Here is a 17,549-nt window from a genome sequence, read left to right on the forward strand (position 1 = left end):
AGCCGGAAGTGATTGTTTCAGTCACCCAAGAGGGAGTAGCACTAGGAGTATCAATCACAACAGTACCAGCGGATGTGCCTACAGGAGTAGCAATGGTAGAGGTAAATCCTTTAGAACCAGAAGTCACTGTTTCAGTAACCCAAGAGGGAGTAGGGACGTCAACGATAACAGTTCCAGGGACTGATCCAGATGCCGAAGTAATAGTGCTTGTGAAACCAACAGAACCGGAAGTAGTAGTCAAAGTATCAGTCTCTGTATGGCAAGTAACGTTTGGAGAAGTAGTCACCAAGCTTGGCGTTGAGGATGAGCTGGTAGTGGCGCTTGTAATAACCCTGCTCGATGTATCAATAGAAGTTGAAGCACTGGGGGCAGAGGTAGTCTTCGCAGAAGAAGAGGTAATTACTACGGAATGCTCAGGGGTGGGGGAGCCTGTAGTAGTAAAGTATTCAGTTGAAGAAGATGCGAAGAATGCGGTAGTTGTTGTGGGTATAACAACCGTACTAGAATTCTCGACGACTGTTGATGAAAGAATGGTCGAAGAAGTCAAAGGAGTCGAACTACCTACACTTGAAGAAGAACTCGTAGATGTGATAGGGATCGATGAAATAGGGATTGAAGATGATGATTGACTCGCAGAGCCAGTTGTAGTCGTGAAGGCGCTCCCAGTATCATAAGAAGTAACGGTAGTAGCAAAAGTGTTAGTGCCTATGCTTGTGGTATAGACGGTATCATAAATGGTAGTCAGATCTGTTGTAGTGTATACATGAGAGCCACTAGTAGTCAGTTGAGTGGCAGTAGAGACAACACCATGCTTTCCATTGTTAGGAATGCTTCCGCTTCCAGACAGGGAAGAAGAAGGTGAAACAGATGAAGTTGTTGCAACAGATGGTGAAGAAGAAATGGTACTAATAATAGGTGTAGAGGAAGCGACGTTAGAAGTTATAGTAGTGACGTCCGTAAAGGAACTAGCACTCGAAACAGTCGTAGTGTATATAGTAGAGAAGCTCTCGGTTAAGAAAGAGAGGACAGAGGTGTGAGGAAACCTCCCAGTTTGAATTGTGGAGGGGGTAGAGGAAGAAGCAGAAGAGCTGGTTAGGCTTGTAGTGGATACCGGCTGGGAGCTGGAAACCAAAGTGGAGCTAGTTGATGGAGTTGGGGTACTAGCTGAGCTCGTAGTAGCAGTCTGTACAGATGAAGAAGCCGAAGGGTATCCAGTGGAGCTCACCTGAGAAGTGGTAGATGGGGTGGCTGTGGAGGAGGGACTTGGGCTAGGGCTAGGACTGGGACTGGGACTGGGACTGGGACTGGGACTTGGATTGGGACTGGGGCTCGGCGCCTGATAGGGAGTAGGAACGACAGTCGAAGAAGACGCAGAAGTTGAAGAAGGGGCTGGAGAAGAACCTCCGGAAGAGGAAGATGAACTGCCAGTCGTGCTGCTAGTGAGAGAAGAAGAGGAAGATGAATCAGTTGTGGGAACACAGGCAAGTTGAGAAGTAAATGGAACATAAGCAGTGGTAGTAACTTGTGTTGTGACAAGGGTCCAATAACTAGAAGCGGTGATGGTTTCTTTTGCCGAATAGAGAGGAACGTCAGAAGACAATACATGAGAAGGGCAAGAGCAAGATGTCGCTTCGTTTTTCGAACCATTTAAAATTTCGCCGATGGTGGCATTATCGAAGGGACCATCTTGAGAAACATAAGACACCTTTTTAGGGTACAATGCAAACGTAGGTGATATCAAAGCAAACGCAAAGAGAGGAAGGAGAAAAAATGTCATCAAAGTCATCATGAAATTCGTTAAAACAAAGAAAATTCGTAAAGAGGAAAAAATAAAAAAAAAATCGTCTATGTCTAAAAAATAAAAAAGAATGTATAGATTGTTTTCAAACAAACAATTATGCAAAGAACGTCAAAATCTATAAGATATCCAAAGGAGAGAATAATCAAAAGTTATGCTTTAAAAGATATTTCAAAATAAATCGTAGCCAAGAACACGGATGTAATAGATCGCGTCGAAAGACGTTGTTGTAGACGCACGTTGGCCGAAGCTGGTCATATTAGGCATTCTATGAAGAGCTTATATAGTTTTTTTCGTTTTAGGAAGACAATACACAAAGGACATGATTGTATTTTCAAACAATATGCCCAAACAATAGGCACAATACCCAAAGCAAAACCATGATTGTTGGTAGCTTTCACAATGGGCGATGATTCACAATGAAGCAGAGAACCTATGTTACTTCTTGAGGTAGCATTGTCTCTTTTGGAACAAAGAGATGTAAACAAAGCGAAGAAAAAAGAGGGACTTTAAAGACATAAGTTTATAAACTTTTATTAAAAACAGATTCAAGTAATAAAGTTCGTTTTGTAAAAAAAGATCCGAGTTTCCTTTTCTTGAAAATGAGATATAAGTAGAGGAAGATAGGTAACACCTTGTAAACAAAGGGCATTGAGAAGAACAGCGAGAAACAGAATGGCTCTGGATCAGCTTAGTGCTTTCTAAGGTAGCTTTCTTTCAGGAATGAAACTCGCTTAGGTGAAGTAACGGTGCTTAGAGACAATTGAAACACAATGGGTTCAAGTCTGAAAGATTGCTTGGGTAGGCAAAGAAAGTTTGGTGCTTTTTAGTTTTTAGTTTCAAAACAATAGAAACAATAGAGAAATAAAGTTTATATGCTGAAAAACAATAGCATCGCTTTGGAGGCCTTCATCTTTTGTGCATGAAATGAAAGCGAATTGTTGTATCGAAAGCTATAGCTTTTAGGACAAAGAAGTACAATTATGGAAATATTAATGAAGAATAAACTTTTTGTTTGGATGGCTTAAATCCCCTTACGTCCATTCATTATATTCTTGATGTTCTTCCAACGGAAGATAATCATTTTTGAAGTGTTCACACATCAAGAGTTTTTCTTTATTAAGAAAATCGACGGTAGAATTAGCGACGTGGATGTAAGGCTTTTTGAATGACTTTTACAAGGATGTTTGCCTATCCTGGATCGTAAGAACAAAAGTCGCTTGTTTAGAAAATGTCAACGCAAAATGAACTCGTTTTCATTTGATTCTGTTCTCTTCAAATTGCTACACTTATTCTCAGATTTCCATAAGGATAGATGATGCTTCTTGGTCTTATTTACTCTTTACCTACTTACATGCTCATCCCAGTTTTTCCCTTGTGCGAATGAGCCTTGAATTGGTGATTTCTTTCCACTTTTTTATCAACCCATGATTTCTAAAGACTCGTTTTGATGAATTTGTTCCAAAACGAAGGCCACGAGTCCTTTGGTAACTCAGAATCTCATCCTTTCCAGGAAAATGGTCCTACGTCTGCAGTCGCGTATCCTATGCAGCTTTCGGCGACAGATGACTTACTTGAAAGGCGACGTGCTTCTCAGAAACGTTACGAGCAGTTTTTGGCATCTTTGTTTGAAAAATACGGACGCGACACTTCTGACATAGCTGACGAAATTGACCTTTCCACTGGAAAAATCGTCGTAAATCGAGGTCATCTTCTTGGATTAAAAAATAAAAATGATGTCTGGGCACCTGAAGATGAGCTTGGTAGTGCTCACGAACATATGCGCGCGGCGCCTACTTTTCCCTCCAGCAAACTGGCTAAGGACGAATATCATTCAACAGCTGCACGACTGGAGCAATGTGATTTGGAAATAGCCGATGATATTCCTCTGATATCCTTTTTTCAGAACAAGGTTGGCAGTTCGCTTCCATCAAATCATTCAACGGTCTCGAGGACGTCGCACTCTAAGGAAGAAACTCAAGACACTTGCAATGATACAACAATGAAAGAACAGGATGTCGCTAGTCAAGTCTCTTCCCATCTTTCTGTTTCTTCACACACTGTTTCATCCTCATCCTCAGAAGGTGCGACCCGAAAGTCATTATCAAAAGACTCAAACGATATTTCGTACTCGCTATCTCCTAATACAAAGTCAAACCTTGAAGTCAAGGAGAATCTCGACTCAACTCCTTTAGTGAATGCGAAAATGAATGAAATGCCGAAAGATTCTCAGGCAGAACCGCACACAAACAATATCACTCTTCAGGAAGGTCTGAAAAATCCTTTCCAAACTCCAGAAAGACCGCCGAAAAGAGGCTCTACATTCTCTAAGCGGCTAAAGTCTTTGTCTACTTCTACGAAAAAAAGGAATTTTGTTTCCCTCTTGTCCATGGTTTCTCCTCGTCCTTCATTTGTATATCGGGATTCTCAAAGTTTCGTCGCCAAACCCGTTTCTGCATCTCAGATTTCTGTTCCTACTTCTGTTCCTTCGGTAAAGCATCATTCCAAAGAGCACTGTGGAAAACCATTTTGTTTTGAATGCCTAACCAAATCTTCGGGCCCCAAACAAAAGTAAAAATACTCAGTAAGTCTATCTTCACGACTGTTCTCTCTACGTACTTTCCTCTATGCATATTATTTATCGTATAACACTATAACCATTGAATTTCGTAATGGTTTTGTATATTAAAGTTAGAAATGAAACTGTATTATTCTTCGTTCTTTCCTTTCTTCATTTCAGACTGGTCGTAATAACCTTAGTAGAAACGTTCCTTGTCTATTGCTTGCAGCAATGCATCAAAACAGTAATCCATCAAAAACTGTTAGAAGTTACCTTTTCCTCAACGAAACCCAATTCTTTCTTTCTTCGTTGAGAAATGTCAATAACAAAAGAAGTTGGTCTCGTTTTTGGCAAGCTACCAAGTTCCTCTACAAACGTTTTCTTGCAATCAATGGAGTTTGCAACACAGGGTAAGTTTTTAATTTCTTAAAAGCTAAAAAATCGTACGGAATACTAAATTTCATCCTTATAGCCGCCCAAAATTGTGTACATCGTTACTACGTTTGTCTTGAAAATGGACGAGACAAGCTTCCAGAGTTTTATCGACCTTCGAGTCTCATCAGTTGGAATGGTCGCCCCATGCAATCTACAGATCTCTTATCCATGATTGCAAGCTTTCCTCCTACAAAAGCTAAAGTGGAAGACTATGACTGTCAAAGCATCTTGGGGTCGGTTGCCAATCTACTAGTAATGGTTTCAGGCAGTATCCGTTTTGCAGATAAAAAAGCGCATATTTTTTCGTATGTATTAAAAAACCCTTCGTTCCTTCTAACGCTTTTCTTATAGTGATAACCTTGTGTTGCAACAAGATGAGTCTGGTCACTACTTCATAGCCAGCCAAAATTTTCGGATTATGAATGAATAAGAGTCTTTAAAGCTGTTGAATAAGTTGCTGATAGTACAAAAAGTGAAATCATTTTGTTCCCCTATACCCTACCTACTGTACCGTACCTGGCCTTTACCACCCTTCTAATATCAACCATCATGCATTTCTTGAAATTGGTTCCTCGTATGCTTTCTCAAAGAACTGCCTCGAAGTCTTTGGTTTATTTTATGCAACGACCTGCCATCGTCCGTCCTGTTTGGAGAAGCTATGCAACGACAAAGCCAGACGATAATATGTTTGGCGAAAACTTGGGATTGGACGATAAGATGCAAAAGATAGAAGAAAAAATGAGCTCTGTTGTCCTTAATGACCCAGAGCTTGTCGAAAAAATCGATCGTCTCCGTGTATTCTGTGAAAAGCATGGTTTAAAACCGGGTGTGAAACCTTCACCTCTGGTGATGCTTAAGTTGGCAAGAGATCCTGAATTCATTGAATTATCACAGGCAATTCGTGAAGTCTTCGAAAGGTCTGGTATTCAAAATGATCCTGAGTATGTTGCAAAGATGGAAAGGAATTCCTTTTCGAAACGATAAGTATCTTACTAACGAAAAATATTAAAGGCTCCTAGAGTATATGAAACGAATTAAGCTTGATGATAAGTAATATTTAAGATGTCATTCTTTTTACGTGTATTCAACTCGGTTACTTCATAGCATACAATGCAACGTGTGTTTAATCTGGTCGTTCAAAAAGTCTTGTCTCTTTGTTATTTTACTTTCTTGTGCTTATCTTTCCGTCACTTGTAAGGAATATATTCATTACGTTTTTGTTATTATCTGGTTTCTTAGTGTTTCATTTCTAACGGAGATTTCCAGCAATCCTAGACAAGTTCTAGTGGTTTGTTTCAAGTCTGAGGCACTTGCTGAATCATCCAATTCCATAGCGCTTGATTATCTCTGTCCACTTCGTTTGCTAAGTTTTCATAAATGGCTTTTGAACGTGTAGGATCATATTCCGCCAGAAACTCTAAAAGAAATCTGTTCGAAGACGGAAGTAATTTTTCTAATTGATTTGCAATCCAAGCCACTTGATTTGGTCCTGCTTTTTTCAAAATTCTGTAGAAGTTAGTAGAAAACTTCCAAATGAACGTTGACATACCCACTCAAGTAGTTCCATGCACTTTGATTGTCTGATGCTTGAGAGAGCTTGACATAAAGAAACTCCAGTTCTTGTTGCAAGCTTCGCTCGTGATTAGCATTTGATTCGAAAAGAACAAAAAACCGATGGTTCCATGCAGAATTGTTATACACATCTTCTTCTAGCAGATTGTCAATCAAGCTTAACTCTTTTGTATAGTCATGAAAATTCTGCAAAATCCACAATCGGTAACTCCAAACGTGGTAGTTTTTACTATCTAGGTCAAACATGCGCTTTGTAAATTCAAGCTCATGTAAATAGTCTTTTGTAATTCCTAATAATTTCTGTCTATGGTGCCAAACCTGATAGTTTTTCTGAAAGTCTTCGATGACTGAGTCAAGCCACGCCAACTCATGCGGAATGAGTTCTGGAATATGTTTCAGAGTTTGGAACCGGTAGGCCCATACCGTGTAATGGGCTGGGTTATGCATAATAAGAAAGCAGGTCAAGTTGAATGCCCGTATGGAATATTCTTGCTTGGCAGCTAAGGCGCGAAAATAAGCCATTCCCTGTTCGTAGTCTTTGGAATAGTTTATTTTTGCTAATGGATTTACTCCATCGTCCTGTGGTATAGGTGTCAAGGCCCCATACTTTTCAAAATCTAAAATTTTTACCAATTCTTCTTCTAATGGCTCCATGGAATCTATATTTGCAAAATAAAATACGATATATCAAAATTAGGTTTTAGTTTTCCTTTTTTTCTTAAATAAGTAGAAAGAAAGTAAATAAATTGTATGAATACAGAATGTAGACCAACTGTTTCTTTGTTGCTTTCTTGCTATTGTTCTCTTCTGAGGGAGGCAGAGGAAGAGACTAAAATGGGAATTACTCGATGCAAAAGAACGTGAATTTTTTTTGAAAAGAAGGAAAATTATATAGGAAAAGTTTTGTTCACAAAAGCAACCCACAGCTTGTCGAGTTTCATAGGTTTGTTCCAAAGGATGTCTCTGTATAGTTATCTCATTTCAATGACAGTTTATAGAAAAAGGAAAAAAATAAGGAAACAATAGTACCAAAGCAGATTGCTTCTAAGTCCATCCAGAGTTTTGCTAGAAACAGCGTCTTTCAGAGAAACAATTTCTGGTATTGGATTGTAAACGATGCGATTCTACCCTGTACTGCAGCAGCAAAAGGTCTAGAAAACGAATGGTTTGCTATATGAATGTGTATGGAGTCAGCTCTTGTTCTGGTGTCAAAATTCCCTTTCATGCAATGGTCAATACTGTGGGTAAATAAAACAAATTCCTTCACAAACTGCTGAGCAATCTACACTTCGAGCATGTAAAAACTCTTAGGATTGGAAAGGATGAATGAGTAATGGAACTTTTGTTTCATGCCATGTCCTTTCTGATGATTTTGCATTGTAACATAAAAGGAAAGGGACTTGCAACACCGGGGTACAAAGGAGATTGGCGGAGCATACCAAATCAATACCAAAGTTATGAACGCTATACTCTTTCCCAAGGCTTCCCGAGGACCTGTCAAATATCGCTGACGCTGCAGTAAAAACAAAGCTATTACGATCAGTCTCAACAGCTATCTTTGAGACTTTTTTATATAAACAACCCTCCACTCCTATGATGGATAGCGCCCTTCCTTTTTTCTTTCATTTCCTATAATCATCCAAATAGGACATTCACGGGATTCCTAACATGACGATCGCATCCGCCTTTATGGAATCGTCGTAATAAAGAGGTCTATTTCACTTATGTTTTACGTTTCTTTTTATTTCTTTTGATCTGCTATTTTACTTTGAAACTGCTCTACATATACTGCCATAGTTTCTATAGCTATAGCTGACTTGCTACACTACCGAATGTTTATGAATTCATTTAAATGTATTATATTTAATTATACTTATTTTTTTTTTTCTCTTTTTTTTAAGTACAATTTTAACTCATTGTAGACGAACAATGGACTCTGGCGTAAATTTCTATATGGATTTTTCTAGATGATTAAAGAAAAAGTATCTGGATTACAGTCCTTTTTTTCGTTCCTCGAGGGAATTGACTCAATGCAAGCATCTTTTTATTAAAAGTTCGGGAATTTAAGTAAATTACAATAAAAAACTCACTCCTTTTGCTGGATACGAAGGTAAAAATTGTGAAACAATCGATTGGTAAATTACGTTTCGTTTTTGGTTCGTTTCTATAGGTAAACGAAAAGTCTGATTGATTCAAAGGTTTTTGAATTCATTGTCTTTATTTATATCTATTTATTATATCTATTTATTTTTCTTTTGGCGTCATTTGGTTATTTTATATGAAGCGAGACAGACCTTCCGATCATAATAATTTATTCCCTGAAGAGGGTCAGATCTCTTTAGTCTCTCCCTTCTCGTCCCTTGATTCACATTTTCCTGCTAAAAGACCACGGTTCAGTTCAAACTCGGTTCAACCAGATGTGCCGCCTTCCTTCCATCAAACGTTTCCTCCTGTCTCAGCTTCACCTGCTGGTTCTCGAAAACGATCTCGTTCAGATGAGACTCTCATGGATGAAGATTTGACACAACAGTCGCTCGTTTCTCCAGACAACAGCTCTTCAACGATTCCGACGAGTACCCCTCAGTTGCAGCAAGTCCCACAAACGGATGGTTTGCCAAGGAAGAAGGTCTCATTAGAATCCAACCATCCACATTTCACAACTCAAGTAGTCGATCTGTCTACGGGTCGTCCATTAGAACAAGCACCTGAACAAGAATTAGATTTTGCCCCCGATGCATCAAAATCTTTAGTTCGTCACCCAAATCGTTTAAAGGTACTCTCTCTCAAATCTCCCTCTCCTTCTTATTTTCCTTCCTCCATGCTACAGTTTCGACCATCAAATAGTTGGGCTTACGATTCTCATTTCAAGGATAATGATGAACCTCGATTAATTCAGTACTACCCAACTGAAATTACACCGTATTCGACGGTTGAAGAACCCAAGCCTTCTGATTCCAAAGACTTTGCGAAGCATGAACCATCCAGTTCTGTAGTGATTGAAGAACTAGATGATGATTATGATGAATTTAACGATATTAACATCCCTAGTAAGACAACCAGTAGTCCTACAACATTTTCTTCTTCCCCCCACGACCAAGATGCAATGGACATCGAATGAGTACGAATCCTGCATCACCAAGCTTCCCTTAGTTTAAATTTCGCTGTTTGTTTTCTCGTTTATAATTTATTTAATTCTGAAAAATATATAAAAATCCGTATTATTAATTATCCCAAAATACCTACCTAACCATTCCAAAATTCTACTAGTTTTTGTTTCCGTAAGTATAATTAAGCACTCACGGGACTAGTCAACTTTTCACTCGTTCTTCAAAAGATTAATATAACAGAGTTGTTGATTTATTGAACTGTTTCCCATCTTCCATTAGTACGCTTTTGTAAAACTTTTTCAGCAGGAAGATTCCATGAAGCTCCACCTGAACCCGTATGTGAACTCAAAATTGGTATAACATAACACTCCCGTTTAACACCATCGTCAATGTAGCGGATAGGAGGATAAGACAAAGGTTTTGAGTAAGATATTAAGCTAGAATTTTTTGCCAGTCGGGCCAATTGTTGTCCAGTAACCGATGTCAAAGGTTCCATATACACACGTCCAGTAGAGCTTTCGTGAAGACGTTGATACACAGCATACTGAGGCTGGAAGTTAGGAGAGGTGTCTGGAACAAATCGTGCCGTTTCAGCTCCACATGGAAATAATGTGACATACCCTCCCTTTTCTTGGTCGTAGGACGCAATCTGGTCAATGTAGGAAGAAGCAATGAACTGTCGTAATGCCTTGATTTGTATATCAGACGGAGGCTTCAGTTGAATCTTAGTGAAATCATTATTGGTACTCGAAAGATACCTCTTTAAAAGGTTAATTAACTGTTTTCTGAGGTTAAATACTTCTTCTAAAGCCTTAAAAAGAAGATAATTTTCTTTGCAAAACCTAATTTTATCGGCTGCATAGTCATAAGCACATACTGCACTTAGGTACCTCAGGGCAGGAGAATCTGTATCTATAGCTTGAAATTTAAAAAGAGCGTTATAAAATCCACGTAACCTATTTTTATGTTCCTCACGTTGCTTCAAGTCTTCGTTTTCAATAATTTCAGTTTCTTCCGACACTGATTCTTTTCTATTAGCGTCATATAAAAGTGATTGCTTGGACACAAACAACTGATTAATAGAAAGCGCTGCAACCAATGCAATAACGTAAGGAAGACACCCATGTTGCTGACCAATTATAAGCATTTTGGAAAATCTTGGAGAAAGCGGAAACAACGACATTTGTTCTCCTAATTTTGTGAGCTGGCCTTCACGGTCAATAGCGCCTAGTACTGATAGTAATTGCAACGCTTTTTGAAGGCTTGCACGACTAGGTGCAGTAGGATAAGGAAAATTCGCAACATTATCAATGTTCATACTTTTCATTTGCAACACAATACTTTCAACTGGTACGCGTAAAATCTCTGGCAAAGAATGTTGACTAAATTCTCTATCGTATACGGCAGAAGAGTAGAGTCGATAGCAGTGACCTGGTCCAGTACGGCCTGCACGACCAGCACGTTGATCCGCGTTTGCTTTGCTGATCCAGCTAACTTCGAACTTTTGAACTGAGGTATGTTCATTATAAACGCGTTCTTTTGCTTTTCCACAGTCCACTACATATCGTACATTCGGAATAGTGATAGAGGTTTCTGCGATGTTGGTAGCAACAATACACATTCTATGACCCTCCGGTGGTTTTTCGAAAACCTTTAATTGATTCTCAGTAGTCAATAGAGAGTAAAGGGGCAAAACATGCATCGGCTCAGATTCTTTGTCAAGTTCAATAGCGTCTAATTTTGGCGAGATATTTTTCTCTTCGTCTTCATTGTCAGATTGAATATCTTCATTTTCTAACGAAATTTCTTTCCTAGAAACAGCAACACGTCCATTCTGTTTACGTTGAGGCTTATAAGATCGAATAAACCGTTTTCGGAGCATTGAACATAATTGCTCCACTTCTTGCTGACCTGTTAAAAATACCAAAATTGCACCAGCCGGTAATCGATTATGGATTTTACACACTTTGTCATATGCATCTTCTATATAATTTGGCTTCGTTGTTCTGTTGAAATGGATGGAGACAGGATATTGTCTAGCATCAATCTTCAAAATTGGGGGAGATTGAGCAAAAAGCTGTTTGTTTTCTGCAAAATCAGAAACACGAAGTGTGGCAGACATGATCAACAATTTAAGAGGTTTTATCTTTGGATCATTCTCACTCATTTCTCTTCGCAGACGAACGATACGGCTTAGAAGACCAAGCAGGATATCGGTATTTACACTACGTTCATGAGCCTCGTCAACGATGATGGCCGAATACGAACTCAGCAAAAAATCAGAGGATAATTCACGAATCAAAACACCATCAGTCATAAATTTAATAGCTGTTTCGGGATTAACAGTACTGTCAAACCGAATTTGATGACTAACTTTAGAGGAAAAGCCTGTGAGTTCTTCGGCAACCCTCTTAGCAATACTAACGGCAGCTACACGACGAGGCTGTGTTACTGCAATCATACCAGGGGTATCTGATTCAGGAGAACCGAATCCAGCTTCAAATAAAAATTGAGGAACTTGAGTCGTCTTACCACTTCCGGTAGCACCGCAGACTATAACCACATCATCAGCAAACACATGTTCCATAATACTTTGTTCTTCTGCAACTATAGGAAGTGCAAGTCTGGATTCTTGAATCTCGGGAGGACGATTTACGATTTTGTACGTTGTCTTTCGATTTTTCACTTCGTCAACACCAACAGGTAAAACATCAGGATCTTCTTCAGTTCTTTTGAGTTTTCTCGGATTCCTTATGCGCTCACGGATCTGGTCGTTTTGAGCTGAAATAACAGATTCTTGCTCTTCATGCTCGAATGAGTCACCAGGAAGAAGTTGTTGTGTTGCCCAAGACTTGAAACGGTTAGCTCTTTCAGAAACATCGTTCTCGTTAGCTTCATCACTTTCATCAGCACTAGCTTCTTCTTCTGACGAATTTAGGTCAAATTCTTCACTATGAAGATCGGGATGCTGCACAGCTTCAGGTTTTTCCTCAGTCACTGGTTTTGCCTCAATGACTTCTTTTGAAAGACCGTTAACGTTCTTGTCAGACGCAGCTTCCTCTTTGTCGTTTTCAATAAGGCTGTCTTCTGAGAGTGATTGATCATCAGATCCTGTATCAGCTTCGTCTTCTTCTTCACTATCTGTGCTTAAATAATCCTGTTCATCAGAGTCATGATCAGCATCATCAAAATCTTCGTTCTTCCCCCATCGAAATGATCTCTTCCGTTTGGGAGGCAGAACTTTCAAAGGAGCAGCAGTGACAGCCCCAGAGGGAGCAGAAGTGCTGGAGAATCCGAATCTTAAACCAGAACCGGGGGCACTTTTGTTTGTAGGGGTGCTAGCTATGCTCGTATCGGACGTTGATGGCTGAGACTCGTTCACTTCGACGGACGTATATAGACGGCTAGAAGGATCAGAGATTGGTAATCCCTTCTTCTCTTCCAACAAGGATCTCTGTAATCGTTCCTTAGCAGTCCTTGGCTTTCCTAGGTCCTTGGTACTATAGAGTAGAGATGTGTCAACGCGTTCCTCGGCAATTTTCGCCATTAAAGCTGCAGAGGTCTCTTTCTTTAATTTATTTTCCTAAGCTTGTTAGCATTTCTCACCCAAAATTGATAGATACACTAAATTTAACTTACGATATATTTGTCCAACCGCTTTTTCTTTTTACTAGACATAGTGGTGCCTTCATTTTCTTTCATCAATTGGTCTTGTAATTGGCGTCTCCTCTCCTCTTTTTCCTTTTTATCTTCATCCGTTATTACGTCCACGTTGGAATCAGTAGTTTGAGGCTCCTCAAGGATGGGTTTTGGGTGTTCTGGAGAGGCATCGTCTTGTTCTCGTACAGAGCGATGCAATCGTGCCTTTTTCAGGTTAAGCATCTTTTGGATGCCGCTCTGACGGCCTTTCTCATTAAATCTCTTCCTTAAGCGGCCCATTGTTTACGGAATCCTATAATTAAATAAAATTGGTTAAGGGCGAAGAAGCTAATTGCCAAATGTTTGAAAGTATTTACAAAATAGGGAAGTACGTTTCGTTGTGTTAATTGTAGCAAGAAAAGAAGACAATAAAAGAGATAAATTATAATAGAAACAAGTGAACTGTTAGAAAAGACAATTATAAAAAGCTCGTCACCTCTGCTATGTTACTTTTGCGAAAAAGTTTGTGTTGCTCAATTATGAAATTCAGATGATCGAGAATTGTATAAAATTGTATTAAAAAATATAAAAAAATATAAATTAAAAATGAAAATTTCTTTTACTGAAAATTATCAAGATCTTTATAGTTGGTTCGTAGATTCAATCGAGTATTATTTTTCTAGCAGGCCCTGGTGAAAATTAGTACACTGACATAACTGATAGGTTGCTTGTTTACTGTATTTGATCTAACAAATACTGCATTTTCAAATAATTTTCGTTTTCAAACTGCACGGTCTGTATAATAAGCAAAAGTGATATTGAATTTTACAAAGGCGAATAGCCTAGTTGGTTAATCCATTGATTCTTTATTTATTATATTTTCGGGAGTTCAAAAGAATTGCAAGTCAGATATGGACATATATATTTATATTTATATGTATATTTACATTTATTAAGTTATAATCCAAGGTTTATAGTAAAAAAAAAAAAAAAAAAAAAGGTAATGAAACCAGATTTTGAAAGCTTCTCTAATAGGTAAACCTAGGGAGTGAAAGAGAAGATGATTGAAATATAGAAAAATAAATAAAAACCAGAGCTAAAAATTCCTATTTGAATCATCTGTTTTATAATTTAATCCAAGTTTTGTTTATCCTTCTTTCCACTTAGTATGTTTAAGTGGAAATGAACTCCAAAATGTCTCTATATTTAATCGATTTTATGGACAACAAATGATTTCCTCTCATTGATATCATATGTGAAAACTAAGCAACCGTTTTCTTCCTTTATAAAACCTCATTTCACCTCTTTGTTTACTACAGCACTACAAGAAAGTGCTAAATTTATCCTTATTTTACATAACACACTTTTCTACCATGTTGCTTCACATCCCGTAAACCAATGTAAGGTAATCTACGGAAATATCGCTATCCCAAATTGAAACATAGAAACATACATGAGTCTCTTTAAGCTTACTGAGAGGTACATCCACCACGTTCGTGCTCACTATAAGAGCGGTATTTTCGCCAAGGCAAATTTCGCTCGATTGAAAGCACAACGCTCTCATACCTGCACTTATATATACGATGAAACCAGCATAGGATTCCTTTGATTAAGCATTGAAGCGCGATACGCTATTGTAATTTTAACGATAAACGTATTCGTTATACTTAGTAAACAAAGCATTTCATCAAATTTCTATCTTTTTTGATCATTCATTTTGTTTATTTCTGCTCTTGAACAAAAAAACAAATGGAGTTATACAGTGCTTCGGATCCTTCAGCTCAAAAAATGAGTGGTATGGGTGGTATGGATATGGGACACTCTTCTTCACACTCTTGCAAAATGAGCATGCTCTGGAATTGGCATACCATCGACTCATGTTTTCTATCAGAGTCTTGGCACGCTTATACCGGAAACAAATTTGCAGGCTCTCTTATAGGCATCATCTTCTTTGCTATTGCCATTGAGGCCTTCAAGAGAATCCAAAGATTGTTTGACGCTTACGTTGTTCAGCATTCGAATGGTAAAACGCTTCAAGGGCCCATGCGATTGTTTTTTCCTAGTGGTACTCCTCATGTGAATGTGTTCCAACAGTTCATTCGTGCTTTACTTCAAATGTGCTATTACGGAGCAGCTACTATTCTCATGCTTATTGTCATGTCGTTCAATGGATACGTAATTTTATTCACCTTTCTTGGCGCCTGGATAGGATACTTACTATTTTCTTGGGACAAGGACAGTTATGGTGAACATTCATCCGGTATAGGTTGTTGCTAGGTTCCTATCCGTTCAATAAATTGCTTACAAAATGAGACATAGGGTTATACACATAGGGCCTTCTCCAAGATTGAGAGTTTTCATTGAATGATCCGTTACTCTCCCTTTTGGCCTAGCAGCAACTTTTTGACTTCTATGACATATTTATTACCGTTGTTATTTCTCTTCTTTTTTCTTTTTTATCCTTTATAATCTGATGAAAAAAATTGGTTTCACTCGTTTCCAAACCAAGTCTTGCATCTCCTATCTTTTCTTTCTTCCTCCGTTTAAACAGGAATGCTTTCACTGGTATTTGACTTATTTAATTTGCTTCTATTGCAAACGTTCTACTGTTGATGAAGTCTCGAAATTAATACCAACCAGTCTTATGGTCAACTATGTAAAAAGTATTCGTTCCTTTTTTTTTTTTTCTTCAAGGGTTTCCAAGGATTGTGTAAATAAAATAATCTTTTGATATACTTATACATGCAGGTTTTACCTTTTAAATTGTTAGATTTTCCCTCATGTATGTTTCCAACATTATATGGCGCCTTCTGGCGTACTAAGATACTTTCTCAATCAAGTAAAAAAATGCACATATGCAATTTTCAGGTTAAATTTCTTTTTCTTTGTTAAATTTCTTATTCATTTTTGGGATTTCGTTTACTTTCTTTATATTTCTTCCAGCTCCATACATACTGCAACACATCCTCTAGCAAAGAAAATCATACTTCCACCATAAAACAGGTCTCTGTTCATTTTCGCAGTATTCATCGTTTATTAGAAATAGCAAAGTCAAATTTCTTACTTTTTGTACAGTATCTTTAATCCATCATGTCGTTAGAACCTTTACCCGGAACTTTGGAGAATTTGTTGCACCAAAAGACCTTGAAATGGGTTTTCGTTGGTGGTAAAGGTGGTGTTGGTAAAACTACCACTTCTTGCTCTTTGGCTATTCAAATGTCCAAGGTTCGTTCTTCTGTTTTGCTGATATCTACCGACCCTGCTCATAACTTGTCTGATGCATTTGGAACAAAGTTTGGAAAAGACGCCACGAAGGTTCCTGGATTTGAGAACCTTAGTGCCATGGAGATTGACCCTAATCAATCCATTCAAGAAATGACAGAGCAAGCTGACCAGCAAAATCCAAACAATCCCATGTCTGGTATGATGCAAGATTTAGCTTTTACAATTCCCGGTATCGATGAGGCCCTCGCTTTTGCTGAAATTTTGAAACAAGTTAAATCTATGGAATTTGATTGTGTCATTTTCGATACCGCCCCCACCGGTCATACATTGAGATTTTTGAATTTCCCAACTGTCCTTGAAAAGGCTCTTGGCAAACTTGGTGGCCTCTCTAGTCGCTTTGGTCCTATGATCAACCAAATGAGTAGTGTTATGGGCGTCAACGCAAACCAAGAAGATATTTTTGGCAAACTTGAAGGCATGCGTGAAAACATTTCTCAAGTGAACCAACAGTTTAAGAATGCAGATCTCACTACCTTTGTTTGTGTTTGCATTTCTGAATTCCTCTCGCTTTACGAAACTGAAAGAATGATTCAAGGTACGTATTTACGGCATTCCTTTTACGCTTTGTGTTATGCTATATGCACATAAAGTCGTTTTTCTATTTTACTAACTGTATAGAATTGGTTGGATACGAGATTGACGTAAAGAACATTGTAGTTAACCAACTTTTATTGGATCCTACTACAACTTGTCCTCAATGCCTTGCTCGTAGAAAGATGCAGCAAAAGTATCTAGACCAAATTGAAGACTTATACGAAGACTTTCACATTGTTAAAGTACCTCAAATCCCTGCAGAAGTTCGTGGCCCTGAGGCTTTGAAATCCTTTTCCGAAATGTTGGTCAAGCCTTATGTTCATCCATCTCAAAAGTAAATGAAATAGAATGAGTTTTTTGTTTTTGGCTCATATTTACACTTTGGATTGTGACCGTTCCTTCTGGCAATTAGACGTATCTTCCCAAAGGTTTTGACTATATTTTATTCTATGTTAAGGTCATCCATCCTCATAATGTCAATGGTAATTTCTTTGCCTGAGCAATTTATTATCGAAACTGATTAAAAACATTTCGTAGGAAAGTAGCCTTTAGTTTTAAGAGAGTATAAACTATAAACCATCTTCAATCTTTTCTCACTTTACTTATCAATTCATCGTAA

At 38.2% G+C, this 17,549-nt stretch overlaps 8 protein-coding genes across 8 annotated transcripts; 5 read left to right on the forward strand and 3 right to left on the reverse strand.

The window, feature by feature from the left end:
• Positions 1-282: 282 nt before the first annotated feature.
• On the reverse strand, positions 283-2,189 carry SPOG_04701 (cell agglutination protein Mam3; the record flags this gene model as incomplete). Its single annotated transcript, XM_013167392.1, has 2 exons — positions 502-2,189; positions 283-332 (listed from the first exon to the last, which is right to left on the reverse strand). Exons 1-2 carry the CDS (start codon positions 1,787-1,789, stop codon positions 283-285), a joined length of 1,338 nt encoding a protein of 445 aa, XP_013022846.1. The 5' UTR covers positions 1,790-2,189.
• A 441-nt stretch (positions 2,190-2,630) lies between these two features.
• SPOG_04702 (CENP-A chaperone Scm3) lies at positions 2,631-4,519 on the forward strand. The gene has a single exon (XM_013167393.1). The coding sequence runs from the start codon at positions 3,249-3,251 to the stop codon at positions 4,371-4,373; it is 1,125 nt and encodes a 374-aa protein (XP_013022847.1). The 5' UTR covers positions 2,631-3,248; the 3' UTR covers positions 4,374-4,519.
• A 155-nt stretch (positions 4,520-4,674) lies between these two features.
• On the forward strand, positions 4,675-5,777 carry SPOG_04703 (uncharacterized protein; the record flags this gene model as incomplete). Its single annotated transcript, XM_013167394.1, has 3 exons — positions 4,675-4,768; positions 4,831-5,098; positions 5,267-5,777. 3 exons carry the CDS (start codon positions 4,675-4,677, stop codon positions 5,775-5,777), a joined length of 873 nt encoding a protein of 290 aa, XP_013022848.1.
• Positions 5,778-5,923: 146 nt separating this feature from the next.
• On the reverse strand, positions 5,924-8,015 carry SPOG_04704 (geranylgeranyltransferase I alpha subunit Cwp1). The gene is made up of 2 exons (XM_013167395.1): positions 6,343-8,015; positions 5,924-6,299 (listed from the first exon to the last, which is right to left on the reverse strand). The coding sequence occupies exons 1-2, from the start codon at positions 7,017-7,019 to the stop codon at positions 6,089-6,091; spliced, it is 888 nt and encodes a 295-aa protein (XP_013022849.1). The 5' UTR covers positions 7,020-8,015; the 3' UTR covers positions 5,924-6,088.
• Positions 8,016-8,376: 361 nt separating this feature from the next.
• SPOG_04705 (uncharacterized protein) lies at positions 8,377-9,653 on the forward strand. The gene has a single exon (XM_013167396.1). The coding sequence runs from the start codon at positions 8,644-8,646 to the stop codon at positions 9,481-9,483; it is 840 nt and encodes a 279-aa protein (XP_013022850.1). The 5' UTR covers positions 8,377-8,643; the 3' UTR covers positions 9,484-9,653.
• SPOG_04706 (ATP-dependent RNA helicase Dhr1) lies at positions 9,578-13,461 on the reverse strand. Its single transcript, XM_013167397.1, has 2 exons — positions 13,112-13,461; positions 9,578-13,055 (listed from the first exon to the last, which is right to left on the reverse strand). The coding sequence occupies exons 1-2, from the start codon at positions 13,409-13,411 to the stop codon at positions 9,723-9,725; spliced, it is 3,633 nt and encodes a 1,210-aa protein (XP_013022851.1). The 5' UTR covers positions 13,412-13,461; the 3' UTR covers positions 9,578-9,722.
• A 1,211-nt stretch (positions 13,462-14,672) lies between these two features.
• On the forward strand, positions 14,673-15,816 carry SPOG_05002 (copper transporter complex subunit Ctr5). The gene has a single exon (XM_013167469.1). The coding sequence runs from the start codon at positions 14,861-14,863 to the stop codon at positions 15,386-15,388; it is 528 nt and encodes a 175-aa protein (XP_013022923.1). The 5' UTR covers positions 14,673-14,860; the 3' UTR covers positions 15,389-15,816.
• Positions 15,817-15,818: 2 nt separating this feature from the next.
• On the forward strand, positions 15,819-17,526 carry SPOG_04707 (GET complex ATPase subunit Get3). The gene is made up of 2 exons (XM_013167398.1): positions 15,819-16,931; positions 17,015-17,526. Exons 1-2 carry the CDS (start codon positions 16,202-16,204, stop codon positions 17,266-17,268), a joined length of 984 nt encoding a protein of 327 aa, XP_013022852.1. The 5' UTR covers positions 15,819-16,201; the 3' UTR covers positions 17,269-17,526.
• Positions 17,527-17,549: the final 23 nt, after the last annotated feature.

The sequence above is a fragment of the Schizosaccharomyces cryophilus genome (genome assembly GCF_000004155.1).
Source record: "Schizosaccharomyces cryophilus OY26 unplaced genomic scaffold supercont4.2, whole genome shotgun sequence".
Taxonomy (NCBI): Eukaryota; Fungi; Ascomycota; class Schizosaccharomycetes; order Schizosaccharomycetales; family Schizosaccharomycetaceae; genus Schizosaccharomyces; species Schizosaccharomyces cryophilus.